We start from the raw sequence: 19,403 nt of genomic DNA, 5'->3' as shown, positions 1-19,403 counted from the left end.
CTTGTGTTCCTCAAAGTGAAGACTTGTGACTTGCATTAAAAAAAAACTAGATAGAACAGTCAGTCTTGTACATCATTTTTATGAAAACAAATTCCAGAGATTATCTCACTTTTCTCATCTGTAGACATATTAGATGGCCCATTATTTTGTTTTCATTTCTCAAACTCTTCTTCTTGAGCCAGTATGAGAAATACTAATGGTACTCAGACTCAAGCCAATTTGTTTCTACTGAAGTCAAACGATTTACAAAAATCAAGTCGCAAAAACATAGCTGCATTTCATGAAACAGCAGGTGCACTGCTGAGTATATATGGTAGCAGGAAAGTTAATGTGGAACTGATAGTCAGCACCCATATTCATGGCATTTAAATACCAGTCATACCAGTCAAACAGTGGGGGATTTTTTTTTATTTAAATAGTTACAAAGGTCAACAGGAAGACAAATACATGATAAGCTATATCTTGCTTTGACTACCCATGCATTACTTGTTAGTATGATAACTTTGGTCTTTTCACGGCATGTGTTAAAGCTTCTGTGAGGAGTTTTTAGCTGGTTCTGAAACAGACTGAATATACTAGGGGGTCTTTATGACCTGCAAAAGCAAACAGGAAGATTGGAGGGATGATTAATTATTTCTATGTAATTATTTAATAAGCATGTCATCTCTGGGGTAGGTGTCAGAAGAGGAGATTAACAGCATACTTCTGAAGCAAAGTTTTTTTTCCCCGTCAAAGATTTATAGCATGTTAGACATTTAAAATAAAGATGTGTGACTTTTTGTTGAAGGAAGAATGTGTGACTTTTTGATCCAGTAGATGTCGCTCTTGAGCACCAGCATGAAACCAAAACAAACTGCTGTTTGGCAGCACCTCCGCCATTCTGAAGCCTCCGCTCTCCTACAGCAGCACACCTCCAACCCCTCTGCATGCGAGTACGCAGGCAGGAGTCAAGCGCAAGCAGCAGAACAAAATTGTCCTTTGCTCGAGCTGCAATTGCCTGTTGCCGGTATTGTTATGTTAGCAGGCTAATGTTAGCACACTAGCATTACATTGCATATAATTTGACATGGAATGACCGTGAGTTGAAACGCTAACGTGACATCAAAATGAGCAGTGTGTAGGCTACTGTTATTATGTTATTTATTTATGTTATTCTTTTTTTTCTCTAGGCCTTGGCTAAAACAGCTTTTATAGACAAGGAGAGGAGTTGGCCGTCCCGCTCATATAAACCTGATGTAAACACGGCTCCAACAACAACACAGCCGGATTCTCACTCATTGTCGACAGCCATGACTCAGAGAGACATTTAGGATATTTATAAATACAATTTTTGCACATTCTTCCTTTAAAAAATACAAATAATTTTGCATCTACAGGACAATATGAATATCAGTGACGATATAAACGGTCCTGTTTTGTCCAGAGGGGTCGTTAAAATCCACACAACCTGAAAGTTCCTCACAGAAGCTTTAACAATAAGAAAATTATGGAATAAGGCCAGAGCAATCCTGTAATCTGTTGTGATCGCAAATCATTTTTCCACAATCTTAAGATCCTGTGTAAAACTTGGCAGCCTGTCTGCAGAAAACTGGAATTCAGCCAAGAAGAGACTGTTCTAAAACATGGTTGGTTTGGTTCAAATTATTGCAGCGCTGATGGCTTTGATGCTTCTCGGAATGAGAGATTCGTCTTTACTGACCTTCAATAAACTGATTCCTCAAACACAGAGGTTCGGTATTATTTAGACCAATTTACTATACATTATACAGACTGTAAACAAAAGTCTGGTCCTTTAGTCTTGGTATAAAATTGGCTTGGTTTAATGGTGAAGGGTAGTAGAAAGCTAAAGAAAGAAGGGTTATTGGGCTACAGATAGAAGACCAGACAAGCTGTGTTTCATTTTCAGATGAAGATGTAATGAGAACCTGCTGGGGTGACTTTAAGCACAGGCCTAGGATCAGCTTTCCTCTTACCCTAACTTTCCATGAAACTGTGTCTTTAATACAGACAGTACATTATCAGTATTTTGGGAAAATGAAGTCTTTGGGTTAGTAAGGTTTGATCTCATTCTTACTGTAGTATATTTATCATCTTTTGGACTCTTTCCATAATTTATAGGTTTCTTTCTTTTCGATTTATTTACTACCTTATGTACATCTCATTCCCCATTGCATGCCATAAGAGTTTGTATTTACAGCATATTCACAAGTTATTTATCACTTTTTGGTGTTGAATTTTCTATGCTTGGTCATAGGATTTTTGTTGTTTTTTGTTTTTATGTGACATTGTACAACACTTCGGTCAACATTTGTTGTTTTTAAATTTGCTTTAAACAGAAAATTAGATTGGATTGTAAGTTTATAAATCGCTGATCACGTGTGGGTCACATGAGAGGTTAACATGTGACCTCTCTCACCACAGGTAGAGTTTAGCTCGCTGACCTGCTGCTTAGCTTAGGGGAGTCCAGTTGCAGGTTAACAGGGGGGCTCCAGTCCCTAAAATGTCCGTAAAAGCGTTTCTACAAAGAACTAAATAGAACAAACACACTCTCAAGAAAAGGGGATGATAGGGGGAGAGTTGCCCTTTTAAAAGTCAGTTAAACCTTTGACTCTGACTGAAACACTAAAGGTCTCTGCTTCAACGCTTCGAAGCTGCGTTCACAACAAACCTTGACTGTATGAGAGAAATTCAACCCTGTTACTCATTTGAATAAAGCCAGAAGCCAGTCCAGGTTTTTTTTTTTTCAGTCCAGTATTGTAGAAGGATTGCAAGAAAAATACAGTTTAGCATCCTGATGTCCTCTGGCATGATCCTGGTTAAGTTAGTCAGAAACCACCATTACTTTATAAATGATGCTATGGTTTTCCTTGAGTGTTCTATGTTTTTATCCTTTTGTATTATTATTAATCAAAGTGCATAGTTTTGCTTCGGTTATGGATTTGTAACTCAAAACTTCTGGATCTATGAGTCAATGGACTTCATGTCTGACTGCTACCTAAAGCAACACATCCCATACAACACGATCCGTTGAGTCATTTTTAAAGAAGTCCTTTTTGACGCTCTGGCTGCAAACTCTTGAAAGACATATTTTTATCCTTCAACGTAGCTTTAACTAGAAATCTTACAATAACACGAGACCAAAGATCTGCAGACAATAGCATACTTATCTCATCCCACATATTTTCAGCACTTAAGCTGTCTACATGGAACAGGTTAAGATAAGTTGCAAATCCTGTTTTTTTGTTTTTTTTGTGTAAATCAACACTTTGATTATAGAGGGAACATATTTAAAGTTTGTCACTCTGCAGTTATAAAATGTCCTCTTAGTACAGCTCTGCTCTCCTGTATAGTCTAAAAGCAGTACATTTGCTTTACTGTCAAACAATATTGTGGATTTATGACGCTACACGAAACCAGTCAAGGACAACACTTAAGTATAAACATTTAGATGCAGCACATTTATACACAGAAGATGGACTCACTTTCTTATTCAGTCTTGTTTTAAATGCAGAAAAAAAACATTAAAAAGTGACACCTTTTGCCAAAGTATGCTCTTGTAAAGTTCTCCTCAGGAGCTTTAAACTTTAAAGGCAGGTTTAATGCATTATAACTATGCCTTTAAATCAAATGATTGTTTTGTTCCTCCTGCTCCTTAAAGGGAATTAACCCTAAAGAGAGGACCTGAGTGGGTGACAGTTTAAAGGTTTACAAGACTGAACTGTGAGAATACAGAATAGATATCAACAAGGGACACTTTATTCTTTGAATAAATCTACAATCATCAATTTTTTAGGTCTGAAAGGAAACATGTTGCTGATGATTTAATAGCAACACAGATTATTTTTATAACATTTAGGTGGTAGTAACGGAGGCCCTATAAGTGGACATGCATCCATACACTTTATTGTAAACGTTTAACTCTGTTTTCCGACAAATAAAGGGTAATTTCTGGTTGTTTTCTCAAGATCTTTATTTATTCATCTTATATCCAAAGAGTTAAGTACCCTCATTAGTGTGAGTAACAGCGGGTTCAGTGACAAACCTACTGATTTTATTTTAGATCACTAAAAAGTGTATGTTGTTTGTGAACATGTTATTGACAAAAAAACAGCTATCCTGAGATAATAAGAAAAATTACTGAAATTAATTAGGTTCCACAGGAAACCCAACGTTATCTGAAGATAATGAGAGAAGTGTTATGTTTGAGTTTTAGGGTTTGGACCCCAGTATGCAGAACACGGAAACAAAAGTCAGTCTTTAAAACGTTTTAATGTAGCTTGTAGCAAAATAAAAGGCTTAAGGCAGTTAGTGGCAACAGAGGACGGGCTGGCGCAGGAAAACTCAAAAAGCAGCAAGGCCAAATAAAAATCCAAAGCAAGGAGGTGAGGCTCACAGGCAGGCTGCACACAAAAAGAGAAAACAGGTCAGTCCATGACACAAGAACAAAATCACGTTCAAAGTTCTTCAAGGTAAGGCTAGTAGTGTGACACAGTTTACAGACTGCAAAAGGAATAATCTGGCACAGTTAGTCTCGATCTGTCTTTAAGGCCTGAGTGATGACCTGATGAGATTCAGTGCTCTAGAAAATAATTGGAAATGACTTGTTATCATGCACAAATGGAAAAAATTAATGGATATATGGCACTTGGGTCTTCTATATATGCAGCAGGAATCTTGGTGACAGACTTCTCTAAATCTGGAAAACTAAAAATATGATTGGAAATATGTTTCTGTAATTTAGGTGGGCTAAAACTTCTCACTAAAATATTCCACAAACAAGATTTAAGTGTTTGCTCATTTCAGCAAGAGGGAGGTCAGTGCTGAGAAGAACCACACTGCTGTCTGCAGAGCAGAATGAAGCTGAAGGGGGGCCTGTAGAGCAAGAGGAGGCAGATTGGGTTTCCCCCCATGGGTGTGCTGAGTGCTGCTCTGCCTCTCAAAGTGGGGCAAACAATATTTCATCATGTGGCATGAGCCAGCCCTGCCCGGAGAATGTCCCTGCTAAACTACTAATGATGGGAAATTAACGCTTCACTGAACCGAGCTAAATACCCTTTCTGACAACATTTCCAAACTATTTTACAGCACAGGCAAAAAAAAAAAAAAAAAAACAACACAGCAAGGTGAAGGATCACACAGGTCATATTTCTGTTGATTTGAGCGTAATGAGGAAAAGTGTCTGACACGTTTTGTTATTATTTCCATGAAGGGTGGGAGATGAATTAAGGAGGGGAAAACAGTTATAGTGATAAATAAAAACTCTTGAGTTATAACATAAAATCAAACATGTCTAAAAGACCCAAGGAGCAATAAATACAAATGTGGCTTTTTTTGACCTATGGAAACTAGAAAACCAAGTGTTCAAGGGGAGTCTTTATGCACAACATTCAGACTCCTCCCAGACAAGCCTGGAAGAAAACCTGTTGTTACAGTAAGAGCTGTCCACTGACAGAGACTCCCTCCACACTGACTGATGCTGAGCAGCTCCTGATTTCACATTTGTACCATTCAGGTTTTACGCGCAAACAAAATGAGAGCTTTTGTCTCTACAGTGACCGTTTTGTTGGTAATAACATTCCCATGCATGGAAGCTATCCACGGATTATACAACTTTGGCCAGCATGAATTCTTCCCCAAAAAGAACAACTGCAAGCCAATCCCTGCAAATTTCCTCCTGTGCCACGATATCGAGTACACGGAGATGCGTCTCCCAAACCTGCTCGGACACGAAACCATGAACGAAGTTCTGCAGCAAGCTTCGTCCTGGATCCCGCTGGTACGGAGGCAGTGCAACCCCGACACGAGAAAGTTCCTCTGCTCGCTTTTCGCTCCCGTGTGTCTGGATGACTTGGACGAGCCCATCCAGCCGTGCAGATCTCTGTGCGAGAGCGTCAAGAACGGATGCGAGCCCGTGATGTCCGCGTTTGGGTTCCCGTGGCCGAGTATGCTGGACTGCAACCGATTCCCACTCGATAATGACTTGTGCATTCCGCCTGCAGGCATGGAGACCTTTGCACCAGCCACTAAAGAAGGTAAGACGACGTAAAACTGCATTTTAGACTTTTTAATTTCCAAGTCTTGTGCATGAATCCCATATTTATTTTGCACGGAATGGCAAATATTTGAAAATACATTTTGTAGGCCTATTGTTGATGCTGCATAGGATGTATGCGCGAAAAGGGTAGTGTTGAATTATGGAGGATTTTGTAACTATAAATATGTCTAATTTATGTTTTAGTGCCAAGAGTGTGCGACGCTTGCAAGGAAACAGATGATAACGACAACGAAATTGTTGACAATCTTTGCAAAAATGACTTTGGTAAGTACATCCACTTTAAAAAAAAAAAAATAGAGCAGTGCAGTTTCAAAGAGGTCATAAAGAAAGATTTCAGGAGATTTTAGGCAACATAGAGATATATATTTTTTTAATGTTAAATTTGCCTCATTGAATGTAAAGTCTAAAGAAAAGATGTGAATTGCAACCAGGACTTCTGTCCCCCTTTTATCTCCCATACTGCATGCATTTTTGGCTCTAAACCATATGCCATACACAGACCTTGAGCTTCTCACATGGCTTTCATTAGAGCAACATGTCAAGTAGGATGATGTCCATACACTCTCTGTAAACATTTCCAGTCTCCATTCCTTACTTTCTCTCCTGCTTGCACTATAAGCCCTGAAGATCAAAGTGAAGGAGATCTTCTACATTAACGGAGACACCAAGATAGTGCCAGAGACCAAGAGCAAGACCATCTACAAGCTGAACGGCGTGACGGAGCGCGACCTGAGGAAGACCGTGCTGTGGCTGAAGGACGGCCTGCAGTGTGTGTGCGAGGAGATGAACGACATCAATGCCGCCTACCTGGTCATGGGCCAGAAGATGGACGGAGAGCTGGTCATCACGTCTCTCAAGCGATGGCAGAAGGGACGGCGGGAGTTCAAGAGGATTACTCGCAGTATCCGCAAGCTGCAGTGCTAGAAAGGACACACACACAAAAAAAAAGAGCATAGGCCTATTTGTCAACTTTTTGAGAAGCACGTTTTGTTGAGATCTTTCCATTTATCTTCGTCAAGTAGTCACAAAAGTTGCAATAATAGTTTTTGTTCTTCTCTAGATTCCTGTGAAGATGTTTCTTTGGCCTTTGAAAAGAAAACAACTTTTAAGTAGGCCTAATCAAAACACATCTGCAGGTGACTCGTTAATGTTTTTGCCTATCTGCAACAATAATTCTTGTGGATATTCATTTTCTTTAGGGTTCTATGTGTCAATAAAATACACTCAAGTAACATTCACCAAGAAGCCCATTTAAAACATGACTTTATCTGGGCACACTGATACCTGCATCAGAAAAAAGGGGATATTTGTGAAGTTCAAACAATGACTCCCACTCATTTTGCACTGAGTTGGCAGTTGGTGCCCCCCAGTGGTCAGATTTACGTGGCTCTTTGTATTCCTGGGGAGCAGTCTCCGCTGTCACCTCATTAATTGCAGTTAATTGCACCCAGCTGGAGTCCCAGGTGTACAGGAATGACTAATTACATCTTATAGTGAAAACAAGCAGAGCTTTGAATCTGGGATTAAAAATGATTGACTCCGAAAAAAAATCACTGGCAGATGTGGCCTACTGTTAAATACTGCCAGGAGAGAGTTCAGTCTTTTTCTCCTGGTTTTTCTCGTGCCTTTGTTTCCTCCGTCATCTGTGTCATAACCCAAAAATATAAAGCCTGCATCATTGGGCCTTTCTTTAACAGTGTTAAATATCACCAGTTGCTTGTTTTCTGAGTCTGTTCAAAACTCAAGGACTGACAACAACAACAAAAAAAGATTTAAATCCCACAACTGCTTGGTCTACATGATTCAAGTGTTCAAGTAAAAACCTTTAGTTTGGAATGTAAGGTATGCTGTATTTACATCGCAGAAAATGTATTCATCTGTGTGTGTGTGTGTGTGTTTGTGTGTGTGTTGCATATTGAGTGAAGCTGTGATCCCAGTGTGATGTTCAAAGACGAAATTTTTTTTGTATTTTTCTTTTCTACTGTTTTCTCAAGCAAAAAATGAGAGATAGCTGGCTATATTCTCTTCCTCTTCAACATTTTAATACTGTTGGTCATTGTTTTGTACTTGAGCCACCGCTTTTCTACCACAAAACACATATTTTTCTACTCCCCAACTTACACATTTCATTTTATGTTTTTTAAGTTTTGGTTTGGATCCTTCTGTTTGTGTGACAAAAGTTTTGGTATAAACATAGAATATCTGAACTTAATGGTTGATAGTGTTGATTTGATGAGCAGTAACTTGTTAAGCACAGATAATTATGGGATGTGTATGTGTGCAATGTAAAGTATTGTTTTAAAAGTATTACTGTGTAAATAACATACTGTCTTTTATTCTTGTATAAAAGTTTTCAGCGATTAAAAGCAACAACATGCTTGAAATGACTTTTTTTATTGTTTGGAAAAGGAAACAGAACTCACAAGAGGAAAAAAATACAAGTTAATTATCAAATGCTGCCATCTAGTGGATTTCAGTAGTGAAAACAGCCTTGAGTTATTTTCCAGAACTTTTCAGTACACGATCCCAAAAATAAGGGTGCCAGAGACTGGGGACCCCCAATATCCCTGAAAGTGACTGAGGCATATAACATAGCCCACCTTCAAGCACGCATACAATTATTTTATATACCAATTTATTTAAAGAAAGGCTAGAAGCAGAATAAATTAATGTCCATGTATAGACTTCAGCGCTGAGTGGAGATACAAAACTTCATAAATAGACCCACAGGTGTTTGCATCTTTCTGTGTAAAGAGCAGCAGACACGAACACTGCCATGTGCAAACTGTTTAAGGATTTTTTACACATTACTTTAATTTCACTTGATGTGCTTTATTTAAAATGGAACTACATTTTTATAAATATATATATTCACAGTAATTTGTAAAATATACCATTTTAAATTGTTGATTTTTTTTTTTAAGGTTTTCTCTTTTGGAAGGCATCTCATGTTGCCCCCCCTATTTATGGCTCACGACCCCAACTTTGGGAACCACTGGCCTACAAGATGGCAGATTGTGTTGGTACTTAGCATTAGGGTTTTTGTACACACCTAATTGTTTTAATTCAATTATTTATGCATTAATTCTTTTGTAACTGGTTTTTATTATCTGCATGTTTTTCCTTATAAAATATTCAGACTACATAAACAACCGTATCTAGTTTTGTTTACCAATTTGTTTACCAGTTATTTTCTGATGTTTTTACTACTCACAGATTGCTGGTATCCATGGGTGTTTTTGAAATATTACAACAGGCATATTTATAAATAAAAGAGGAAGTCTAAAGGTCACTTTCTGTCTTTGCTCACAAGACTTTCTCTTCCTGAAACACTCAAAAACATTTTTTGTTTTTCTTCTGGTGGTTATATAGTTTTGCTTGTTTTGTGGTTGTTTTTGTTTATGAGCCTTAGCCTAAGTGCTTATTTGTATTAATAGCCTACATAGCCTACATAGCATGCCTTTAGTCATTTTGCGATTCATATATTTCCCCAAACAATGATAGACATAAATATTAGCTGTTGCATAACAGTAATCTTCATGATAGTAGTCGGAGTGCTCATTTACTGTATGTATATAAATATGAGAAAACAGTGAAAATGCCGTTAAAAAAACAAAACATAATATGATGTAAAGGACTGACTTAAAATTGATCATCAAAAATGGTACAACTAGATACTTTACAGGGCTGTTTATCAAACTCTGTTGTAAGGAAGTAGTGCAATAAAATGTTACATTTCTGGAACGACACCAACTGGTTAAAAAAAAGAAAAACTTTGAGCAGTGTCCTGAAGGTTTGGAGGTCGCAGCTTCAAATGTGCAAGCATTCATTACATTTTGGTAACCTTGCTGCTGTCTTCTGAATTGCATATCATTGGTCTACCTATAACAAAAACCTCTCACATCTGAAATACAAAGCACTGGACTCACAGAGCACTCACCAGAGACCAGGACCCCTCTCACCCACTCAATCCACTCCTTTCTGTTCTGCCATCTGTTCTGCTTTCTCGAAGCAGGTCGGAGATACAGAACTCTGACCTGGAAGAGGGCTCGCTTTAAAAAGAGCTTTGCTCCATCAGTTATTGATAAGTGTCCACTCTGACTGGCCTCTTTCATTGTCTATGTGTTTCCTGTTTTTTTACATGTTTCTTCCCATGTTATCATATAAGTATACCTGTGTACCAACTGTGCAAAGCTGTGACAACAAATTTCCCCCTGGGGGACAATAAAGTATTGTATTGAAAACGAAGGTAACTGCGTCTTTAAAAAATAATTTGATCACCTTCTATGCCACACCTACTCAACATTTTTACACACTTTACATCTTGATTCATGTGACTCCTGGCTATCACATGACTGATTTGTGACCTCAATGACTCACCTTCACAGCCCTTATATGTCACTATCACTCGGTGATTGACAAAGAATTGTCTGGGACTCTCCAGGACAAGTACAACTGATGAGGCCTCTTGGACAACTCAAGTATTTTACTCAACAGTCTACACCTACAGTCTAGACATTAGTTTCATTTTGATCAGCATAGTAGTCCAGGGTCTAACCACTAAAGAGAATGGAGATTAGGTTACAAAGAGTATGTGTTCACGTATATTGCATTATACTACTGCAGAGGGCTGTAGACCTACATGTGTGAATGTATCATGAATTCAAGGGCAGAGAAAAGACTGGCTTTAGATAGATACTCAATATTCTAAATAATTATGGTTATGTTTTTTTTTTACCAGATGTATATGTAGTCAACATTATAAAACATGTCCACACTTTATCATGGATACTTCACAGTGCTTATATCCTTTGTCATCTCTGTAGCCTACTATACTAGCCTATATTCATTGCACCTTTCCTTTTAAAAAAAAGACTTACACTGCAATTGCAAGGTCATTGTGAAGTAAATTTTATTTTTAATAAATTGTATTGGTTTTATTTGAAACGGCTTTATTTAAAGATCACATATTATGTGAAATACACTTACCCATATTTTCCAAACACTAATATGTGTCCCTAGCTGGTCCCCCCCCCCCCAATTATGAGAAAAATATATTCTTTTCAGAAAATGTGTGTGCAGGCTGTTTGGAGATTTTCCCTTTGTAACATCACAAAGGGCAGTAACCCTTTGTGCACACCCCTAAAAAAAACACAGTATTTGTTCACCCTTTGTGCACAACCCTAAAAAAAACACAGTATTTGTTCTGCCTGCTGAGGCTGCCTTCTCACCTTAAGCAACCAGGAATGGTGCAAGAAAGCCCTTGCCACCCAAGCCCTCAGAGGGGCGAGGTCGCACAAAACTCACCTGCATTTAAAGCTGTAGACACAGGAACAGCCTGTTCAGAAAATAAAATAACCTACATGATCAGGGTGGATTTTTGGCAAGAAAATCCCAAATTACCGTTTGACCATTAACAGGATTAGCGCTCAGCTATTTTCAGCTATTTTCCCAAAAGGAAGTGATGGTTAATTTAATGCCTGTATATTTTGTGGAATCCAAATGTTACAGTTACTGGTTACAGTATGATATCATGGAGAAAACACAACCAAAAGAATATTGGCCTAAGTGAGAGCAGAAGTAGCATCAAGGGGTCACAATGACTGTATGGAGTCAAAGCTATAAATATAACTTATTACTGTAGGTCCTAGGCATGTGTAATTTGTTTCTGTAACGGATGCAGTTTCTTTCCCAACATTTCAGGACGCAAAAAGGTCCCCAATGATTGTTTAAAAAGCCAATGAGTGTTCATACTGCATGAGTCACTGTGACATGCAAGCCTACATGAAAACACTCACCGGCATGGCCGTAACTGCGCAATCCCGGCTGTTACAGTGCTGAAGAGACCTCATGATGCGTTCAGGGCTATGAGAAATGAAGCTTATCTTGGTTAAAGATGAACAAAAACAAACTAAAGTAATTTATGAAGTGGGGAATTTGCTGACACTCCAGCTTAACTTGATGTGTCGATTAGGGGGGCACAATTTGTGGAAACCCTGTTAACAACCTTTTTAAAATTTAATTTATTATGATGAGTGAATATCACTCCAGGAAACATAAGCCACTTACACGTGGGACTTAATGATATATTTGAAGCTGGTATCTGTAGTGTTTTTTGGGGAGATAATCTATTGAAGCTGCATGAAAAGAGTGTTGTTGGCACCTAGTTGTAACTTTTTACCCTGTAAAACGTTTCCTCCATGATGCATGCAAAGTTTCCCTCTCCACGAACAACCTTTGAGACCCAAATAAAAAAAACAACAACAACCAGCGTCTTCTTTATTTAACATGCATGTGACAGATATTTTTTCTAATGTGCTAACCAATAGCAACAAGGTGCTTTCGACAAATCGCACCTTTCGCGTTAGTACCCTACGTTTCCGACGACCATGAAGGCAGCACGACTACTTACTTTTGGCTGTGTGTAGCGCCCAACTTAAACTTTTCTTTGACTGTATTTTAAATGTCTTTTGCTGTATTTTCTTTACCATTTATGCCAACAAGGCTATAAAACCCCTTTACCTTCCAAATGACGATCGACTGGCTCAGTTTGACGAATCGTAAAAAAAAAAAAAAAAAAAAAAAAAAGTCCGCGGGGAAGTTCCCCAGGAAATCCCCAACACTGTCCGGGGATATTATTGTCGACACAAGCTTCAACACAATTGATCTCGGTACATTTTTGTAGTCACAGGGTCTCGAAGCAGAGGCGTCAAATGCTGGTTTATTACAAGTCTGAACCTTCTGTAAGATCTACGGAGCCGGGCAATGGATAACTTAAGCGTAAACACGGATAACGATATGGTGAAGGACAGAAGTTACAGCATGCTCACGTCTCTGTATCATGAGACGCGACAGGAAATGGAGCTTTTGAACAAACAGATCTACGTAAAGGACAATATCATTGCAGATTTAAAAGCAAGGCTGGGGAGGTATGAGATGATCTACATGAACGTGGGAGATAACGAGTCCATGCACATAGGACCCTCCAAGTCTCTGTTGGATAGCCTGTGCAAAGAAATATGCAAACTGAAACAGAAGAGAAACGATGTGGAGTTCAAGGCATCTCGTCAAGAAGAGGTAAAATACGCAATGAACACTTTTAATTATGTTGTAAATTGCAAATGAAGTGTTGTTAGACTTAGGCGAGAAAAAAAAAGCCAAGTGGCAAAGAAACAACATTTACTTCCTTTTAATAAATAGGCTAATACACTTTAAAGCCCTTAAATCCTTATTTTGCCTTATTGAAAGCTTTATCAAAATTGTCACCCTGCTCAAGGTTATAATTTAACACATGCATTCTTAGGAGTCTCCAATGAAATAAATGTTCAAATACACCCACAGAAATGCAAACTGATTTGAGAGTGATAAAAAAATCCAACACAGAATAAATGTAAATAAATAAAAGATATAACTTTATTTTTTTTTTGATTGCATGTAGCCTATTAACAGTTTTTGTAAATACACCAAATGCACCATACAACTAATCTGTCTTCCTCTCAGGAGATCCAGCGTCTAACCATGCAGCTCAGAGAGAAGGAGCTGGAACTAGAAAGTGTCAGGTGTCAGCCGGGCCACGAGAAGGACCAGGAGATCCAGAGGCTGCGCTACACCCTTGAGGAGAAGGAGCGGTCAGAGGCGACCAGAGCCGTACTCTGCTCATCCCTGGTCGAAGAGGCGGACCAACTGCGCAGCCAGCTCACAGCAACGGTGAAGGTGTGCCAGGAGCTGCTGGTCAGAATGGAGAAAGACAAGAAGGGGGGAGGAGAGGTTGAGGATGAGGCTCAGCAGCGAAAAACTAAGGAGGTGTGTGTCTCGGCTGTGTTCAACTGATGTTGTACACTTAAGGCTTTCTAGGGGTGACTGGTCCCTGAATTTATTTAAGCTTTTCATCAGTTTACAACCTGTTGTAACTTCTCTTTAACCACTTTACAGATGACACAGTCCTCTGATATTGGATGTAACAACTCCCAAATCCATCAACTTCAGGAGGAAAATCAAAAGCTAAAGCAGCGTGTAGCATATGTAAGTACTTACCTAGAACACATGTTTTTCTGACATTTTGTCCCTGCAATCAAATCAGGTTGCCACAAAAATAAACATTTAAAGAGACGAGTTAATCGATGTTTAATTTTTTAAGGTACAAGGTCTGAATACTCAGTGGCAAAAGTACGATTCCAGCAGGGAGGACTACATCAGAGGATTGTGTCAGAGGCTGAAGGAGACCTCTGGGCAGGGCTTGATTCCTGGGATCGGCTCTGCAAGCACAGGGTTGCTTCATCATGAAATTTCCAGGCTCAACGGCTTACTAGAAGAGAGGATGAATGAGTGTGAGCGGCTTGGGAGAGAAGCAGAGGAGACAAGGAGGCAAGATCGAGAGCGCATCCAGACTCTGGAGCAGCAGGTACGGCGGGCTCCCCACATCTCTGTAGTTTGCAAAGTACACACTTATTTGCACAAGTTTTGTTGTATTCAGCTTTCTAGCAACTGAAGTGTTTAAAAACTTGAAAACAAATTTGAAGAGATATGTAGAGTAAATATTTTCTTCCTTCCCCAGGTTCTAATCTATGTAGAGGACTTTAAGTCTGAGCGTACTGACAGAGAGCGAGCACAGGGCCAGATGGAAGATCTGAAGGAGCAGGTTTATCAGTTAAAACGACAGCTACACAAACAGGTGAGACGACAGCCCTTACACAAAGATGTACTTCAAGACACTTTCACTTGCTTTTTTGACTCCTCTATGCGTTGGCTTATGCAATCCTGACTGTGACTGTCCTCAGCAGGAAGCCAGCAGGGAGAGCAGAGAAGTGGTTCCCATGTGTCGTGTGCACATAGGACACAGAATCTCCTCGAGGCGACACAAGGACTCTTCAGAGCCTTTATTAAGGAGCCCTGCTGAGATGCAGAAACAGCCTGCAGCAGCAGCAGCATCAACAGCAAAACCTGCCTGGAGCGAATGCCCGGGCCTGTCAGAGTTGCAGTGCCCGCGCTGCCTCGCCACATTCAGTGAAACACACGCAACAGAGTACCTGAACCATTGTGAGGAGTGTGCCAAACTATAACCAGAAACAACACTCATTAAGAAAAGAAAGATATATCTCGCTGACAATAACTGAACACTGTAGAGCAGCACTACACGTCAGAAAATAGCCTGGATGGAGATTCCAGGTCAGAGAGTCTTGACTTAAAATGAAACAACTGGGTTGTACAGTTTACTTCACTATGGACAAACAGCTTCAGCCAAAGTTCCCCTTTTGCATGGGAAATGACTTTGTGTGGATTTTCTCAGCCTGTGTATTTCCAGTGTCTGGTTTTTAGTGTTCGCCTGTCGTAATACAGGATGTTATTGTGACCGGGATGTGCATTTTGATGCACCCTTTGAAATACCTCAGTTTGTCAAATTACAACCTATTGCACTTTCTTACTTTTAGCCAAAAAGTAATCATATGCTCATACGACTAAGAGATCGTGATGCATAAGCTTCTAATGTTGGATCCAGACATGTAGTTGACTTTGCGCATCTATTAGTTTATTTTTGGTTGAACTTTGCATTTTTCTCTCCTGTAAATTATATATTCTTAATAACAGATTTAACATAAACTATTATTTTAATATTTATTCGATGTGCATAAAAAATGGAAAAGGCATATAATTTGAGTTAAATTCTTTTGTTGTCTTTTACATTAAAGCTGTTTTTTGTATGGGGGGGGTCATTTTAGGAATAGAAAAAGTGAAATACATTACAACTGGAAACTGTTAAGATCACATCCCAACTGACAAAATGCTTTTTTTTTGAGCTGGCACATTATTTTTGTAATAAAAAAAAAAACGTATCACACACACTTGAAGTTATGGTGATTTATATAGTTATAAATATGTTTTATTATTGCATGCTGTGTTGTACTTTTCAAGTCTGGAGCCTGGAGCTGAAACCACAGATCATAGCTTAACCACCAAAGTGTTGGCGCTACTTAATCTATGTGCCTGTCTTTTTCAATGTGTGTTTGTGTGTGTGTGTCCATTTGTGTCACGTGTGTGTGCTTGTGCGCGTTGGAAAACCCCTTCACTGCATTGCCTGAATGGGCACGCTGTACTGTGACAGCCATATTCCCAGCTGTTGTTTGGCTGAAGCAAAAACACTACAGGGATATACTGAGAAGACCAGTGAAAGACACTGGCTCAAGTTACACCCAACAACCCTCGATATCTGCCTGTGGGTCTGAGACCAAACAGTCTGTCGTATGACACTGTCAAGTATCACTTTGACACAAACAGAACAAGCATGTTGATGTTTGGTGAATCATTTGTCATGGGTCGGTGTAGTAAGCACAGGAAGCTGGACATCCCCTGTTCAAAAGGAAGTAGACATGTAGTTGCGGTGCAAAGCAGAGATGTAGCTGCTTAACAACTGTGTTCTTTGTGTGAGTGAATACTTTCCCCTTTTGTTGCATTTTTTTAATTCGATATCTCATTCAAAGCAAGTCCATGAAAAGTTTTAGAATACAAAAAAATCTGAATTAGCCTCCTAAAAATAAACACTATTCATAAATGTACTATTCTCATTGGTTTTGTTGCCAGAGCCATACTTCTTCTGGAATGGTCCTTAGCTTGCGAGCTAATATTAGCAAACATGAAGGTAAAAACAAGCCCATTCTAGCTTTCTTATATTCCCTACCTCCATTTGAGTGAATGTTTAACATTTTGGAAAATAGGCTTTTTAACAATATTACTTACTGTTCTTTCTGACAATATATTGATATGTGAAAGCGCTCATGTATGACGCTATGAAAAGCAGCTTGTTAAATTAGCTTAGGAAGCTGAACAGGACCCTGTAGCCTGAACCTGTCAGGTCTCAAAGAATTTGCCAAGCAAAAGTCCAGTTTTAACATTTTACCCTGTCATGTGTATACAACAAGAGGTAACTGACAAATATGAACTTCAAAAGGGACTGAGAAATTTGTAATACCTGAGCACAGCCAATCTAGCTAGTTAGCATGCTTAACAGCTGATTCGGCTAGCCTATTATTTGTGGCAAAGACATAAGAGGGGTTTTCAACCAAAAACTTTTGCGTCAAGTTCTCTTTAGAAAGGCCAACATATGTTCTTTTTTGAAAGTTGCAAACAATCTGAAAAAAATCTAAAATTTATAGAGAATTAATATTTGTGGGTAATTTCAAGTCTACCAAAACTGGAATGAAATGAATTTACGACACCTTATTTGAGAAAAATTGTCAAACCTAAAGGTTTTGAAGAAACACTTTGAAACAGTTTGCATATTGTGCTTGAGCCTACGTCCCCAAGGGCTAAAAAAAAAAAAAATGACAGCAAGCAGAATCACATGCTAACTTACTCATCAGCAAACTGGTGACTATAGGTCGCGGCTGATTTTTTACAACACATTTATCTCATTTGCATCCCACACCAACTTGGCCTCAGTAAATGTGCCTATAGATTGATTGGTTCCAATTTTGCTTGAAAGGGCAATTTTATTCTCTCATCTACAAACCAACCACATGCACTATAGAAATACACACAGGCCCTTAAAAGACCACAAGCTGCAGGGGATTCTCCCCCAGCTAGCACACCCACTCTTTAAAAGAGGGTCTATAAGTGACTGAACTTCCACACACACACAAAAGCTCTACCCACCTCTTTAAGGGTGGAAAAAGTAGGTCACATATCCCCACCTGATTCTGGGAATTTTTCTAAGACATTTAAGCATAAGTGGTAAAAAATCAGGTGACGATGGTAGACCAGTTCCTGTTAAAAAAAGAGGTTTCAAATCATCAGGATGTACCGATGTAGCTATCATATAGTGACACAAAGGGAACACTTCAGCCTGACAGTTATCCAGACAAATACAGAAGGGATAGATAAAGCCTTTAATCTTGTATCCTAAAAGAATGGGAATTTCCCGCCATCACGAGGGAATTCCCAAAAAAGCAGACAAGTTATATCTGAAAACAGAGTGCTGTCGTCTTGCGCATTTTAAGTTAACATAATATGATTCAGGTAGTAGGTGATAAAGCTGGCTGTTTCCTTCAAGGTTTTGGGGAACGGGTTTCAAGGTTTTAGCCATCAAAAACAGGATTTTGTTAGATTGTATCTGGGAAAACATGGCGAGATTCCCTCATTTACAAGAGTATATGATCCCAAAGCGCTCCAGGCAGTTGACAATGAAAAGATCAACATTGTTATTACAAGCTACAAGGCAGCTGTGATCCCTTTTAATAATATTTGTGCTCACTCCTGTCATTGAAAGACTGCTCTTAGTGCACCATTGTGTTTTTCTTGCAGAAAAGATCAAAACAAGGAAAGGAGGGTACAAGGAACACATCTCCAATGACTTTTAAAGACATAATAAGTCTATTATTGACTGAAAGAAAGAGTTGAATGAAGTGGCTCTAATCTCTGAGTATATCTACTGAACACAAATCTGTGCCTTTTTATGTAGATCACAGCTCACATTTGTATCTCAGACATATTGCTCTGACTTCTCTTTTTTTTTTTTTTTACCTGTCTACGTTAGCGTAATTTTTGGGGGCATTTGCTGAATTGTGGTAGATCCGATCTTACATCACCTGTGACTTAGAGTGAGCCCGCTCTACATACACAGACCAGCAGTCATTCATACCTAAAATAAATTATGACTCATATCTTCTCGGATGGTGCTCTCACAAACCAAAACTTTTTGTCATCTGTTGTATCAGGTACATTCACCACAAGTCTTTCATTCATCAAATTTGTTAGAGGGGATATTTTTCTTGTAAAATCGCACCATTTCAGTTTTTTTTTTTTGTACAAGTAGTCGCTCTTGAAAAAGTTAAGAGGAAGCAGCCACTGTGATGGGCATAACTGTTCCTCGCTTCCTTTTTGCAAAAACTGCTGTTTATACCATTGTAGTTTTCTTTTTCTTTGTCAGTTTTACAACAAACATGTAATATTTCATTTCATTTCATAATATTTAAAATTGTGGGCATATCTATGTGAAGTTAAAAAAAGGGGAGAGAACATTTTAGCAACTCAAACTACAAACTAAAACACAGGGTCATTCCTTCTCTGAAATTTTAGTTTACTCCTAAAGTTACACATCAAGTTGAGTTTACTTTTAGACAATTTATGTTATAAAGAGAATCCCAGCAGTCATTGATATCATAAACATGTCGTTTACCCTCTTTCGTAAGCATACAAATATATTTTACCTCTGCTGGTGTACAATTTGTCTGGCTCAGTGAAAGGTATGTCTTAACTATCTTCATCTAGATAAACCAAACATGACCTCATTTCTCGCTCACTCTACCTGAGGGGATGTACTTGATTTCATAATAGTGTGAAAATAATTTCCCCTAGA

At 38.8% G+C, this 19,403-nt stretch overlaps 2 protein-coding genes and 1 long non-coding RNA gene across 4 annotated transcripts; 2 read left to right on the top strand and 1 right to left on the bottom strand.

Moving 5' to 3' along the window:
- Positions 1-4,250: 4,250 nt before the first annotated feature.
- LOC109988246 (uncharacterized) lies at positions 4,251-10,319 on the bottom strand. The gene is made up of 3 exons (XR_002278141.3): positions 9,996-10,319; positions 6,863-6,975; positions 4,251-4,400 (listed from the first exon to the last, which is right to left on the bottom strand). It is a non-coding gene; the product is annotated as an uncharacterized lncRNA (long non-coding RNA).
- On the top strand, positions 5,473-8,439 carry sfrp2 (secreted frizzled-related protein 2). Its single transcript, XM_020639669.3, has 3 exons — positions 5,473-6,032; positions 6,239-6,319; positions 6,675-8,439. The coding sequence occupies exons 1-3, from the start codon at positions 5,531-5,533 to the stop codon at positions 6,977-6,979; spliced, it is 888 nt and encodes a 295-aa protein (XP_020495325.1). The 5' UTR covers positions 5,473-5,530; the 3' UTR covers positions 6,980-8,439.
- Positions 10,320-12,473: 2,154 nt separating the features above from the next.
- tnip2 (TNFAIP3 interacting protein 2) lies at positions 12,474-15,894 on the top strand. 2 transcript variants are annotated; one of them, XM_020639728.3, is made up of 6 exons: positions 12,474-13,132; positions 13,556-13,858; positions 13,988-14,077; positions 14,193-14,456; positions 14,610-14,726; positions 14,833-15,894. In XM_020639728.3, exons 1-6 carry the CDS (start codon positions 12,821-12,823, stop codon positions 15,112-15,114), a joined length of 1,368 nt encoding a protein of 455 aa, XP_020495384.1. In that variant the 5' UTR covers positions 12,474-12,820; the 3' UTR covers positions 15,115-15,894. The 2 variants fall into 2 exon arrangements, with proteins under 2 accessions (XP_020495384.1, XP_020495385.1); XM_020639729.3 differs by having other exon boundaries at positions 12,475-13,132; positions 14,836-15,894.
- The last annotated feature ends 3,509 nt before the right edge of the window (positions 15,895-19,403 follow it).

This window comes from Labrus bergylta, chromosome 1 (assembly GCF_963930695.1).
Source record: "Labrus bergylta chromosome 1, fLabBer1.1, whole genome shotgun sequence".
NCBI lineage: Eukaryota > Metazoa > Chordata > Actinopteri > Labriformes > Labridae > Labrus > Labrus bergylta.
Note: the sequence above shows the minus strand (reverse complement) of the source record. Positions and strands in the feature narration are given on the sequence as shown.